This window comes from Anolis sagrei, chromosome 5 (genome assembly GCF_037176765.1).
Source record: "Anolis sagrei isolate rAnoSag1 chromosome 5, rAnoSag1.mat, whole genome shotgun sequence".
Classification (NCBI taxonomy): domain Eukaryota; kingdom Metazoa; phylum Chordata; class Lepidosauria; order Squamata; family Dactyloidae; genus Anolis; species Anolis sagrei.
The window spans coordinates 76062563-76077611 of NC_090025.1; the positions used below are offsets into that span (position 1 = coordinate 76062563).

A 15049-nucleotide genomic window follows, 5' to 3' on the forward strand; every position below is an offset into this window, starting at 1 on the left:
TATTTTCTTACTGCTAAACTTCCTCTCTCTCTCTCTCTCTCTCTCTCTCTCTGATGCATCCCTTTCAAAGAAACCCAGACTGACCACAACCCATCTCTTTCCTCCCACCGTTGTCCAACTCAGAAATCCTCATCTAACTGAACTCCCAACTGTCATTCTCCAACACATTCCCTTGCCTTATGCAAATCTTCCCCAGCCTCCACCAATCAGCACTCACCCCAATATTCCGCTCTCTCCCCCTCCACATACTATAGAAATAGAAATCAATATGTTTAACAATATTTACTAATACAAACACAAGACAGATGAGAAATGAGTTTTTCAAGCAAAATGAGGAAGAGCTTCCAAAGGCTCACAGTCCAAACGTAGGCAACAAAAGTGACAAGGAGTCTGAAATAATTCGGTGACAACTTCATGCCCTTATAATACTATTTCAGTGCAGAAAACAGGGGCCTTTGCCGAGCAGCATCAAAGTGTGGTCATAACACAAGGAAATTTCTCCTGCGGAAGCCACTTGGGCCTGTTTCTGAGTTCCTGTGTGTCATCCGTGCACATTCACATGCTTTGCTTTCATGAACTTGGCTGTTCCTGGTGCTGTAGCTCCTGCTTCCTTCCCTCCACCTCCTTGCCCCGTTGGTCCTTCTCCTCTTCTTCTGCGCTGCTGCCCTTCCTGCAGAGCTAGTCCCTCACTCCCTTCCCCATCTTCCCATTGCAGCCTCATCAAGGTTTTCCACTCCTTATTCCATTGCTCCATCCTCACTCACTCATTGAAAGGTGATACTATTTTTCCTAGAAGCACCTTCTATGTCATGGTTGTGAGCATTGTTTATAAAAATGAAAATCAGAACTGTGTCAAGTAGCTTCTCATTATAATTTAGCCACAGGGTAAAGCAGTTTTCTTTACATATCTCTCATATGATAATATGCTATTATGATAGTAATATATGAGGGCCAGCTTCTCAAGAACAGATCAAAAATATCCTCTGGTTCAGATTTCCATCATGGCCCCTCTAGTACATCGTCTTTTGTGGCACCACCACAATTTCTTGGAGGCCATGGAGCTCTGTGCGAGTGCCTGGTTGTCACTTATCAAGTCTGCTAAATTCAGAATGAGAAGCCCATATGATAAGCAAGAAGGAGCATACCCAGACTTTGCCTAAGTGGGGCAAAATAGGGTTAAACAAAGGAAAGCCTGGAATACTCACCAAAAGTAGATGTGCATATTGGATCATAGTGTCAATGCTGGATTCAAGAAAAATTTAGGTTTTCTGCGTAGTGCAATTAAATCACAAATAACTGCATCTCCAACTGATCCCAAGAAACAACTTGAGAATATTAGGATGTCTTGCAACTGTCAAGCCTCTCTCCCTCCCACCAGCCATCTCTGCTCAGATCTGAAGCTCATCCTGATAGTGACATCATCCATTGCATCAGAATGTTTGTGATCAGCTAAGGTTGTCTCCATGTCAACAACAGTTTAGTCAACTTCTGCAACTTGGGCCCATCTGCAATGCCATATAATGCATTATGAACCTACATATGGCGATGTACATGAGACCTAGGATGTTTATTTGCTACAAGTTACATAATTGGTGTAGAAGTTTAGCATAACATGAAATAATCTCTAATTAATTGAAAAAGGACATATTATGAACAGATAAATGTTAAAATTTGGTAAAATGAATATTTTCAACATTTCAGTTGGAAGATTGTATGATAAAATGGGATGTTTACGGAACAGAATTTGGTTGCAAAAGTGACGAGGAGACTGATATTGGAATCATAGAATAATAGAGTTGGAAGAGATCACATGGACCGTCTAGTCCAACCGCCTGCCATTCAGGGAAAGCACAAAGTATCCCTGACAGAGGGCCATCCAGCCTCTATTTAAAAGCTTCCAAGGAAGTAGCTTCCACCACTCTTTGAGGCAAAGAGTTCCACTGCTGAACAGCTCATATGGTCAGAATTTCACTTGTTCATCTTCGAACTGAAATGTTAAAAGTATTCATTTTACCAATTTTTACCAATTATCTGTTCATAATATGTGTGTAACTGACCTTTTTCAATTAATTAGAGATTATTTCATGTTATACTAAACTTTTCCACACCAATTATGTAGTAAATAAACACCTTAGGCCTCATGTACACGGTCATATGTAGGTTCATAATGAAGTTCAGAATGCAACTACAACTCCCAAATGACAAAATCTCACCCCAACCCCACCACAATGCAAATTTGGTTTTTTAAAGAAGTTTTTATTGCAATGGTATCCATCAAAAACATACAAAATATACTTTATAAACATCCATAAACCATTACATCCCCCCTCCCCTTTTTCTTCTCCCCTCCTTCCAACTTTATGAAGCATTTTTAAGTGCAGCCAGTCCAGGAGTCTGTCCATTTTCTCCTTTATCTGATCATTAGCTTTCCCTTCTTCAATCCATTTGTTCCGTATTTCCAAAAACAGAGCTGGTAAAAGGGAACTCGTGCCATTTTTGGAATCAGCAAGTCAAATATACCCAGAAACAGGACTAACATTTGAGGCACCCAAATGTGTGTTGGCCAGTGTAACAGATATATCAATCCTTGTACTGTTTCAAATGTGTGAAAAATAATTCCACCTTTCACTTCTCAAAGAAGGACAATGTTAAGTCTATATGAACCCATGGCTGCTCTATGTAATCCCCAATTCTGGTTTCCAGATATTTGCTTTAGCCTCTCTTCCAGCTTCTATCCAGATTGCAACTCCCATCAGCTCACATCAAAATACCACTATGGATGTAAGGCGAAAACATCAGGAGGGATTAAAGTGGAGAAAAGTAGAGCTGTCAAGTTACAAAAGAACCAATTCTATTCCTAGCAAAAAAAAAAAAAAACCTTTTAAAAAAAGTAGGAACACATTTTAATCAAAATAATGTTTATTTTACACCTTTTTATTTTTTCCACATTTTAATAGGGTTTTATCAGAAAAAATATCTCAAAAATATTTTCCATTTCGTTACATTGAGTCAAAAAGTTTGAACACACAGAAACAAGGAATTATTTCCTGAATGACAAAATATTATCCTGCACACACACAATTATATTTCTTTGGTACGAAGTTTAATGAAGTATGTTTGAATATTTCCTAATGGATGCCAGTGCTGGACAGACACAACGGAAGGAAGATATCTCCTGAGTTATCAAATTCTTTTAGCATTTTTATATTTCTGGCTTTCCATAATGGAAAAGTGCCATACATGAATGAAACCTGTAACAGGCTTAAGAAGCAATGGGCAAAAGGAAAATACGAATAATGGGAAGATATGTGCCCACAGTCAATTTTGCTTTTCAGGGACATACTGTTTATTCCAACATAAACATTTTCTTTCACACAAAAAGATGGGATGAAAATCCTTCTGGAATCAATAAATAAATAAAACCGTTTTCCATTCTGCATTGGGAATCCAGTGGGAGATCTCTGGAGCCTAGTAACAAGCCCTCAGGGAAGTACTAGGACCTAGAGATTTCCATGAATGTACTCTACCCAAAAAGGGAAGAATGAACTGATTAATGCTGGAGCATGGGCAACAGGAGACAAAGGTTTTGCCATGATGTTCACCCGCTTATAACATACAGAAGAACCTCAAGTCTTCTTAGAAACCACCAAACATCTTAAGTGGGCCCGAAATCGCCCTAGAACCATCTCTAAAACTTCCGTAAGCTTCAGTAGAACTAGTACTCACTGATCATTTCTATTATGCATCCATAAAGTAAGATTTCAGTTGTTCGTTGGATTTCAACCAAAGAATATCGAAGTCAGCAAATTGTATCAGTTAAGTAGATTCATGAGTGGGGAATGTGTGACTCTCCAAACGTTGTTGGGTTACAATTCCTGCCATTCCTGACCAATGGTCATGGTCGGCCAGAACAGATAAGAACTGCAGTCCAACAAGATCTGAAAAGGTCACACATTCCCTCCACTGCTTACAGAATGTATCAAACTATTGTGTGGGAAACCTCACTGAAATAAACATGAGTCATTTGAGTTTTATGAATGGAAATTATTCCTTGCGATCCAAGCAACCAAATAAAATGGACAAGACTACATCATGTGACCAAAAACAATGGCGTTTTGATGTTAAATTTCACTCCCAAAATGCAAGGATTCCTTTAGCGTCTGTTACTTGTTCCTGAAAGGTTTATCTTGCCATCTTTTCAGTCCTGTAGAATTGAGCATCTGATATTGGCTACTGAGCAGCTGGATAAAATCTGCTTAAAGGCAAGTATAATTTGTTTATTGATGTAATATTCTCCCAGAACATAACTAACAGGGCTGTACCACTCTTAATTTAAGGTGTCCATATTTTATGACAAGACTCCTTTGTGTTCAAAAATACTCTCCTCAAACAAACAAGCCAGCCAATTAACAAAAATATAGTTAATCGAAAGAGAGTAGGGGACTAAAAAAATAAGATTTCTTAATCTAATTAAACTAGCCCGAACAGTCAAAGAACACTTGGGAAAAGATCAATGAACAGGTTGAACTACAATAGAACAAACACAAATTTGGAAAAATGCTGGTAGGAAATCATTACAGCAGGATTCAAATAGTCATTCTGGTGGAAACTTTTTCTCCTAACTGGTTGCGTAAGAAAAATGTCATTTGAATGAAATGAGTAGTTTCAAATTAAGAGTAAATCAAAAAATGTCAATGGGAAATAGTATCCTGAGACTGATAAATTATATCATATGCTCACAATTTTATTTTAATCTTGCCAAGATTAGGTCCTGCAAAATGGCAAACCCGGGCTTAGTCTGAATTCAGCCTAAAACGTATCACACAATTCAGTGCTAAACATCACAAGAAAGATCTTAAATGAATGCAGAGTTTTACTAGAATCGTAAACCAGAATATTTATCTTATGGGCATTTCTTAGCTGAAACACATTGACGTGACATCTAAAAACGTTCGTATGTTGACCGTTTTAGAGGTGGTCATGATTTTTCTACATACAGATGCCTTCCTCAAGCCAGCTGTAAACCCAGTGACATTTTAAAAATACAGTAGAGTTATAAAGTGCTCTTTATGAAAATATATTATATTTCCAAAAATGCTATTATTTATCAAATATCAGTTCTTCAAACAGAATCACAGTTTTCAGTGATGTTCATCAGTTGGCAAAAATAGGTATAAATAGGAATATTATCTTCATATTTCCTTTTCTGTTCCAGGAGCAAATGTTATAGTGATGGCTTTCTGTCTGTCTCTCCAAGTAGCATCCCCGGAGAATGGTTATAAGTCTTCTAAAGATAGCTCTCACTCTAGTTAGCTGTTCAGTGAGATTGGTTGACTTGAGGGTGGTGTCATAGCTCATTCCCTCGACTGAACAGAGTATTATCCTCATCACATATTGCAGCTGAAGCTTCAATGTTCTCCAGTAAAGCATAATGAGCCTCATTACCACGAGGAGGTGAGTTGGGCTCTCTTTTCACAGATGAGGTCAACTGCTTCCAGTTGACTGTGACATTTTTGAAGGCATGCAGAAAGAAAATGCCTATAATGATGGTGAAAAATCCACTCAGTGTCCCAATGATGTCTCCAAACTCCATGCTGTTCCATTCCTTGAACAGGATGATGGAGCAGGTCAGCACTGTTGTTGTGAAGAACACATAGTAAATGGGTGTCACTAGAGATGTATTGAACACATCCAATGATTTGTTGAGGTAGTTAATCTGAGTACTGACTGACAGCACCAAGGCTAGAGTCAAAATATAAACCAGTGGATTTCGGAAAACTGGCTTCTGATACAAGAAGTCTTTAATAGCAATGCCCAATCCCTTGACAGAGGAGACGGAGAATGCGCCAATCCCAGAACAAATGGAGATGTAGACCAGGATATTTGTCTGACCATGTTTTGGAGCAATAATAAAAATCAGCACCAGTGAGATTGCAATGATAATAACAGCAAAGGCAATGAACACTGTTGGGGAAGAGAAAGAAAAAGGATTACTTAGTGTGAATGAAGCAGGGATCCAAATTATTGTTTACAGTTTTCTCAACTCAGTGGACTGGATCAGAACCCAGAAGTAGGTCTCTGCACAGGGAGTGCCACCATTCACAGAAATGATTTCTACCGATATCCTCTGAACCGTAAGATCCTCCACAACAAATTATTAAAATAGTCTCCACTCTTTTCTGTAAGTGAAAACCTCAATTGAATCCTATCCCATCACAATGTTCTCAATATAGTGCTGTATGCAGATAGCAAATTCATGATGGATCGGTTCACAAATATGCATTCCCACAGATCCCATAACAAAGCTCAAAATGCAGAGAACACACTTGGCAGATAGATTGCACCAGGTCCACTAATCAACAATTGCCTTGATTTCAGGCAGCAGACCTCTGTAACAGACAGTAAACAGATGGAGATAGCATAAGACTTACTGAGCTATAGGTCTCCTTTGGCATGAGATTTAAGTTATCTCAGAACAAAGCAACTTTGCAATCTACACACACACAGAGGCTATCTCTGAATATTGAGCAATATTGTTCCAATAATTCAGTTGGAAGAGTGCACTGATGCTCAACTTCACTGCTTGACTTGATTCATTGCTTGACATTTGTACAAATCTATCTGAATTGCCTAAATCAGTGTCAAACTCAAGTCCGGCAAGCTTAATCTTGCCTGCAGGTATGTAGCCGGGGGGGGGGGGGGGGGGGGGGCTTGAGGGGCTTCAGCCCCCCCTGAAATTCTCAAGGTGGTTCGCGAGAAGGCCTTACTGGATTTTATGTCTATTCGTATAATGATCTGATCACCATGCTCAATATATCCCACATACATGGGGGTATTGGGATAATGATACAAAAGGTTTGCTAGGGTAGATCCTCAGCCCCCCCCCCCCCCCCCGGAATCAAACTCAGCACTCCCCCGAATCAAAATCCTGGCTACGGGCCTGCTTGCCTGCTATGTTATTGTATGTGGCCCTCTAGATGCTGGACTATAACTCCTATATTCCTCATCATTAGACATCATGACTAGAGCTGATGGGAGTTGTAATACAGTAACATCTGGAAGGCTGCAATTTGTTCTGTATAGTCAAGAAGGGTGGGTTTGAATTTTGATATAAGGATTGTGGTATAAGGTGTATGATATCTGTCTTTAAAAAAATCTTTTTAACCTTTCCTCAACTGTGGAGCCACAAATGCTATTGGATTGCAATTCCCATTATCCCATCTGCATGGCAAATCATCAAAAGTGATGGGAGCTGTTGTTCAACTACCATCTGGGGACCCAAACTGGATAAAAGCTAAAGAGCACCGTTGAGGCCTAGTCTGAGGAGAAGGAGGGGGACCCTTTGATGGGACCTTGTGCTCCTGAACTGCAGCCTGAATTGGAGCATACCACTTCTGTAGCTCCTCAGGGAGAAAGTAGTCATTCCCTGGATGATGGGAATGGTTCTACAGACAGATCTGCTTTTAGTGAGGATGTTTCACATGAAACACTGCCAGAGGTTCTGCTTCCAGAGGCTCTCCCTGACCCTGGGAAAGATGTGAGGGAGGTAGAAAATGCTGGATTGTTGCCCATAACTCAGCGTCTTCAGTCACGGGAGATAGTGCCAAGCAGAGGCAATTAAGGTTTTCTCGGCGTTTGAAAGATAAACAGAGGGATTGCAGGTGTTAGTGTCTCCATGGGAATGAATTTGGTGTCTTGAGCTAACATTGCTCTGTGTGAGACTAACTGCATTTTCTGAAGAAAGTCAACTTTTCCTTGTTCTCTCTGATTGGAGATTCTGGCCTTGCTTTCATGTCATGGTTTCCTGTTTGGGATTGAGGAATCTCATTTGGATACAGTACTTGGTCTAGATTTTGTGGATTTTGGCTTTACTGTCAGTGCGGGACTTTGCTTATTGCCGCCTCAAGAATACTCTGACTGTAATCTAGAGTTTGGAATGAATTTTGAAGCTTATACTTTGGATGTACTTGCGCTTCTGCCTTTTACATATACTTTGGAAATACTTTTATATTCTTTACTTTGGAATGTATTTTTGAACTAGTTTTTTTATATAGAGCACTATTTTCTTTAATGAACTTTTAACTAGTTGATTGATTCCTGTTGGCTGAGCTATATTTGGGATAATTAGGTTTTCATCTTGGGTGAAAACGAGTCACATGGGTGGCTGAACTGCAACAAGCACCATCTCTCTCTCTCTCTCTCTCTCTCTCATATATAGTGGGCCCTCTGTAACCAAAAATTCTCCATCTATGGATTCAACGGCTCTTTGAAAGAAACCGTAAGGCTGATATGGTTCTCAGTGAAAATGAGTTTGACACCTCAGTCCTGAGTGATACATAATGAATAAAAATATTTTGAAAACTGAAGGAATGAATAAAAACTGTTAAACAAGACTAAACACACACTCTTAATTTAAACGTTGACACAATGTTAAAAAAAAGAGCTGCCACCTAATTTTAAAGATTGTAGGCTAGGGTGAAATAATACAGCTGCTCAGAAGAAACTCAAAGAGAGGAAACAGAATGACCCCCCTTTGGGAGAGAGGGTTCCATAGTTGGGTTAACTGCTACAGTAAAAATCCTGTCATACGTATTCATCAGCCTCGTGGGGTGAAAGAACATCCAACATGAATTCTACTGAGGATCTCAAATTTCAAGCAGGCTCATATGGAAAGTGTGTGTATGGCGGTGGTGGGGACATACATGACTTTTGCTCCTCTAGATTTTTTGGACTTTCACTCACTAATCCTTTACCATTATGCAGAATTTAGCTGATGGAAATCTGAAGCATCTGGAGAGCCGAGGATGCCCCAATCATAATGTCAGACATCTGAAGGTAGAATACCATATGTGTGGTCCCATGGCCTTCTGTCCAAAGACGGAACAGATTCTGGACTAAACCAGAAGTATGTGAAAGTTAAAAACTCATGCAGTTCCAAAATAAGTATCTAGATTACATACCTGGATCTTCTAGCTTTGTTTTCATTTCATCCAGTGATGTGACTTGCTCCTCTTCGGGAGCATGAATCACCATTACGGTAGACCCCAGGAGGCTTAAGACGCAGCCCAGCTTCCCGTGGATGTTGAGCTTTTCATCCAAAAAATAAGAGGATAGTACTGCGCTGTTAGGATTTTGAAAGAAAAGATGTATTATACCGAGAACATTTCAGTCGTAACATCTAAAAATGGAAGTCCAGAATAAAAACCAAAGAAAATACCATACATATGGCTATAACATCATAAAAGACCCAAACTGTCACTTGTGGAAACACGATTACGGATGTGGTCTCCAGTTTTGTCTGATGAAGGGGAAGCGTGGACAATTTTATAGAGAGTTCCAGATTACCTGTGCCATTTGTAACCTTCCTGTGTGTTTCCACTGCTTCTTCCATTATGTTTTGCTTTATTAGTATTAAATATTCATTCTGCAGTATAAATTAATAATTTTTTTATTTTTTAAAAAATCCTTGTATTTAGATGAACCACTAAATGTGCTTTATCAGTATATATACAAAGCTAAATTTTATGCTAATTTTTGTGCCTTTTAATGTGCATACAGAGCTGTCCTTATTACCCAATTACAACAACACTTTGAATCATGTGGTTTTGCCTGCTTACACTGCAAGGTCTTTGGGGCTGCATACGGCCCCAAAGTTTTATAGAACGACATTTTGGTGTCATCCCCTCTTGATGGTGTTGCCCAGTGTGGTTCATATCCTTCGCACCCACCTAGTGATGCCACTGCTCCTATGATATTTCAGTAACAAACCAAACAACCTCTAACACAATTTCCCAGGGTCCAAAATATGAGCCCCTGGTGGCACAGTGGGTTAAACCCTTGTGCCGGCAGGACTGAAGACCAACAGGGCGGAGGTTCGAATCCAGGGAAAGTGCAGATGAGCTCCCTATGTCAGCTCCAGCTCCCCATACGAGGATATGAGAGAAGTCTCCCACAAGGATGGTAAAACATCAAAACATCCGGGCGTCCCCTGGGCAGCGTCTTTGCAGACGGCCAATTCTCTCACACCAGAAGCGACTTGCAGTTTCTCAAGTCGCTTCTGACATGAAAAAAGGGTCCAAAATAATTTTATTTTTAATCTATTTCATCATACACAAGGGTTTCATGGTTTTAGAATTTTGCTTCTTTAAGAGGGCTTTTGTATGCATTGCAGAGTCAACAGGGAAATCATTTTAAATTACAATGAGACCAGATACATAAATGGTGCAAGCAGAGCTGCTCTTAACATTTCTCATCAATTTACAAGCCAGCCTGGGAACTTGCACGCAGAACTTTCTAAAATAACATGAGGACAATAGAAACTCTTTTAAAAACTTCATTTGAAGTGAGCCACAAAAGGCCTATCACCATACAGCGGACATCCCAATGAATAAACTCAATTTATTTATTTTTATTTATCATGTTTATTTATATCTTGCTTTTTCTCTCCATATGGAGACTCAAAGCAATTCACAATTAAAAGCATTACAATACAACTTAAAATATAGAAATATTCAAACAGTATTAAACAGTATTAATACTAAAAACAATTCAGGTTAAATCCATAAAAGCAAAATCACAGCAACCCCTGATATGATCTTTAAAATCTTCTTTAAATGCCTGTTTGAATAAAAAGGTTTTAGCTTGCCACTGGAAAGACAGCAGGGAGGGGGCTGTTCTGGCTTCCTTGGGCAGCCACCCAAAAAGGAAGGCCAGCTCTCTTGTTGCCACCAGCCGAGCTTGATTGGGGTGGGATTGAGAGAAGGGCCTCTCCTGAAGATCTCAGGGCTCGGCCAGGTTCGTACAAGAGGATGCGGTCTGCCAAATAGCCTGGACCTGAACCATCTAGAGCTTTTAAGGTTATAACCAGCATTTTGAGTTGTGCATGGAAACAGACTGGCAGTCAGTGGAGCTTCTTCAACAGGAGGTTGTCCAAATTTGTACTAACCTTATAAGTACACTAAGTGCACCCAATGGAGTCACCAAAGTTGCTGGTGCAAAGGCATAGGCGGCAAAGTTTGCTGCTTCTCCTATTCCCACTGTAAAAAAATCATGATGTTAGCAGGGGAACTCACTCTCTGTATCTTCTACATTTAATATCCCTCTGATCACATTTTCAATTATCGTAATTCTCAGACATTTGAACTAAACAAGAAATTCCGGAAAAAAGACAGCATTTCACACTGTCTACAGTTCTACTTTCAGACATGTGAACTGAATAAGAAAATTTGAAAAATATCTTATATTCTCTGATTATACTGTCTACAATCCTATTTTCAGCCTTTTGGGCTGAATATGAAATTCAGGAAAACACTGAATTTAATTTCTGACTCTTTGGAAAACAGGTTTTCTCCCTTAATCTAACAAGCTAAAAAGTTCTCCTACGGTTTCGTTATTGGCAATAAAAGCGGAAGGTTAAATTTCGATCAATCCCTGACTTAACCCACCACTGGAATACACCTCCTTTAAATATCTCTGAAACCAAAATTGGCCATTCGGATGAAAGAGGTTTCCCACCCACCCTTGCCGGAAGGCTCACTCCAAAAAAATCAGCAGTTTCTTGTGTGTGAAACTCATATGTGTTGCAAAACTCAAATTATGGTAAAAAAAAGGTGTTAATACTTACTCGAAAGCAGCCCAGCCCACCACAGCCATTCCTTCAGGTAAGAATACCCACCTTGTCCTGAAAAAAATATAAACAAAACTAATTTAGCAAGCCTTGCCAAAATGTCTTTCGAGCACACCCTGTTTCTACATTTTCAAGCAAGCTTTTCCAGCCAGGCTCATCCAAAGTGTTAACAGTGGCTTAGTGATCAATTTAAACAACAGACTGGCTCACCAATGTCTTCCATGGTATTTTAGGAGAATTTTTATATGGTGCTAATAAAACTATTATTCACTGTCTGGAGTCTCTTTTTGTCATCCAGTAAATTAAAAACAGCACAATAATAAAAAGATGTGTGGGATATCATCAATATGTGTAATGTTGTGCCATTCTACCACACTGACAAAAAGTGATCTCTTTTAATAGGCAGGTCTCCGCTTATGTACCCACACGCTCCCTTCGGTCATCTGGAGAGGCCCTGCTTGCGATCCCACCTGCGTCGCAGGCGCGCTTGGTGGGGACGAGGGATAGGGCCTTTTCTGTGGTTGCCCCCCGACTTTGGAACGACCTCCCCAAAGACATTAGACTAGCTCCCACGTTGGCAGTCTTTAGGAAGAACTTGAAGACCTGGCTATTCCGACATGCCTTTCCAGAATAGGATAACCCAGCACTTGTCCCAGAAGCACTTTACTAGAGTTTAAGACTCTCTGCACATTGCACTTGCCCATAATTCCAATACACCTCCTGTCACACCCAGCACTTTTTAACCTGTACCCATCATTGGCCTGGCCATGGTTTTTATTGTGTAATAGTGCAATGTTTTGTTATTGCTTATGTTTTTAATTTGCTTTTCTTTTGTATTGTTGTTGTTTACTGCTGTTGTGTTGAGGCCTTGGCCTTTGTAAGCCGCATCGAGTCCTTCGGGAGATGCTAGCGGGATACAAATAAAGTTTAATAATAATAATAATAATAATAAAAAGTTTGACAAATGGACCAGGGATTGAAGAAAAGGCTTCTTACTAGCTGGTTGCTGTTTTTCAAAACAAAGATTTTGACATTTTTTTCATTATATATTTTATAAAGTAATACTGTGTGCTTCCTTAAGTCCTATTTTATAGAGAAAAGCAGTCTATAAACCCAACAAATAATCTAGTAAATTAAAAAGCCCTAAAATGAGGACAGTAAATAAAGAGCAACATTAAAAAAGTGGGGGATTCCAGAAAAGAATCAATCAGAGTCAACTAACACCTCCCAACACAAGATCCCCAGGCAGCAGTCAGCCAGGCCTTGAAACTACAAGGCCAGTCAATACTAATTCCCAGGTTGTCTGAGTGTTCTTTATTTACTGTCCCAATTTTATAGTTTTTTTAAATACTGGTAGGAAGTAAAAAGCAGCCAGGCTTTGAAGCTGCAAGGCTAGTCAATGCTAATCAAGGTGGCCAATTGCAACATTCACATTTTCTCCCACCCTGGACATTCCATGGATATATAAACCTCACTTGCCTAGTTTCCAAGAGACCTCACAACCTCTGAGGTTGCTTGCCGTAGATTTGGGTGAAACATCAGGAGAGAATGGTTTTGGAACATGGCCATCCAGCTCACAGCAACCCAGTTTAGTAAAGGCTGCAATCAATTGCACCTTAACATTCATGGGTGTACCTTTAAATAACACAATGTGACAAAATTTGACAAAATTTCTGTTCCTGGTTTGAAAGTTAAAAGCTGGAAGGTTAAACTGTCTCTGTGTCTGTCTATATCTGTTGTATTTCCAATGGTACTGAATGTTTGCCATGTATATGTTCATTTTAATCCGCCTGGGGTGAGGAGGGGGAATATAAATGAGGTAAATAAATAAAGTATTTTTTTCTGTTTAATTGTGTGGTACTTACTTTGAAAGTAGGTGTTTTACTCCAGGAATTTAATTTTTGCGGCTGCCACAAACTATGTTGAATTGGTTGCGACTCTATGAGATATTCATTGAAAAACTATAGCAAAATGTGCTGCAGGATGTCCCACACAAACAATGTTTTTGCAGTTTGATACACTTTTTCCATGTTTTTATGATAGAACCAATTAGGAAATGACATTTATAACCCAGGAATAAAAATTGTGTTACATAGTGTTATTAGAGATACCTGGAACAACTGATGGTTTGAACTGTTCTGTGATATCAGGACCAAATGTTAGATCCAATGCTAGCACAAAAAAATAAAATAAACCCCAAACCTGGCAGAGCTGGTAAATGTGTAGGTGTAATCTCCCCTTTCCACTGACAACCCTTATTTGACTGCATAAATTCCCAAAACCAATGTTCAGCTTCCAGAGAGGATTATGTGGGGCAAATATAAATACAATCTATATTTCAAGATTTGATATTTCCAAATGAAAAGTAAACCAAGAGGTAGGGTTCTTTTTCCTCCTTTGGAATCACTATTATTTCTTACCTGCCCGAGTGTATCCTTTTTCAGCCATTTGCAAAAGGCCCTTCTTTTTCAGTATAAAGCTGGTGCCAACAAAGATGGTGGAGCCAACGGCTAAAGCCACACCTACGTATAAACTGTACTTGGTTCTTGTGGATGTGGAAACACTGAGCGTTGTTTCATTCAGGTGCCTGCCAGGATAGGATAGGAAGGAGGCTTCCAGCTCTGAGACATTGAGGATCTGACACCAGGCATGATGGGAGTTGGGACAAATCAAAGGAAACACCTGACCTGGAAGAAGAGGCAGGGGGAAACTGTATTTTATTGACACACATAACTACATGCATGAATACCACAATGAATTTTTGGCTTTTAAAGTCTCTTCTGCTGTGTTTTTCGGTGTTTTTATGAGTGATGGTCACTTGTTGGCCTGAGAGGTGGCACATTTTGGTGTTATGGAAAATTAAGTAATGAGAAAGTCTGCTTAATAACAACAACAACAACAACAACAACAACAACAACAATAATAATAATAGTATTAGTAATAACAGAATCCTAGGGTAGGAAGACACCTCCAAGGGCCATCCAATCCTGCCCCACAATCAAAGCACTCCTGACAGATGGACATTCACTCTCTGCTTAATAATAATAATAATAATGCAATAATAATAACAACAATAATAGTAATAGAATTCTAGGGTAGGAAGGGACCTCCAAGGGCCATCCAGTACAGCCCTTTTTGCTATAAAGCAGAAACACAATCAAGGCACTCCTGATAGATGGCCATTTAGCCTCTGATTAAGAAAAAGAAGAGGAGAAGGAGGAGACATCTGGGATTTCTTGGGATTTCTAGTTCACCTTCAATCAAACAGCATTCAGGACTCAGCTGCCGGGGGGGGGGGGGGGGCTTCATTCTCCCTCCTCACACGCTGCCTTTTTGCACCATTTTCAGTGCTGTGCGTGTCCTGCAGCCTGCGGGGAAGGTGGGGGGGGGGGGCGAGCTCCCTGGCTCAAGAACCAGCGGCCT

At 39.8% G+C, this 15049-nt stretch overlaps 1 protein-coding gene across 1 annotated transcript in view; it reads right to left on the reverse strand.

Annotated features, from left to right (window-relative positions):
• Window positions 1-2933: 2933 nt before the first annotated feature.
• NIPAL1 (NIPA like domain containing 1) overlaps window positions 2934-15049 on the reverse strand; it is a 28353-nt gene continuing 16237 nt past the window's right edge. The window contains exons 2-6 of the mRNA XM_067468785.1: window positions 14047-14313; window positions 11624-11680; window positions 10946-11036; window positions 8961-9121; window positions 2934-5964 (exon numbers count right to left, since the gene is read on the reverse strand). Of these exons, the coding sequence (XP_067324886.1) occupies window positions 5348-5964; window positions 8961-9121; window positions 10946-11036; window positions 11624-11680; window positions 14047-14313 (1193 nt within the window). The 3' untranslated portion in view covers window positions 2934-5347. The remainder of the gene's footprint in view (window positions 5965-8960; window positions 9122-10945; window positions 11037-11623; window positions 11681-14046; window positions 14314-15049) is intronic.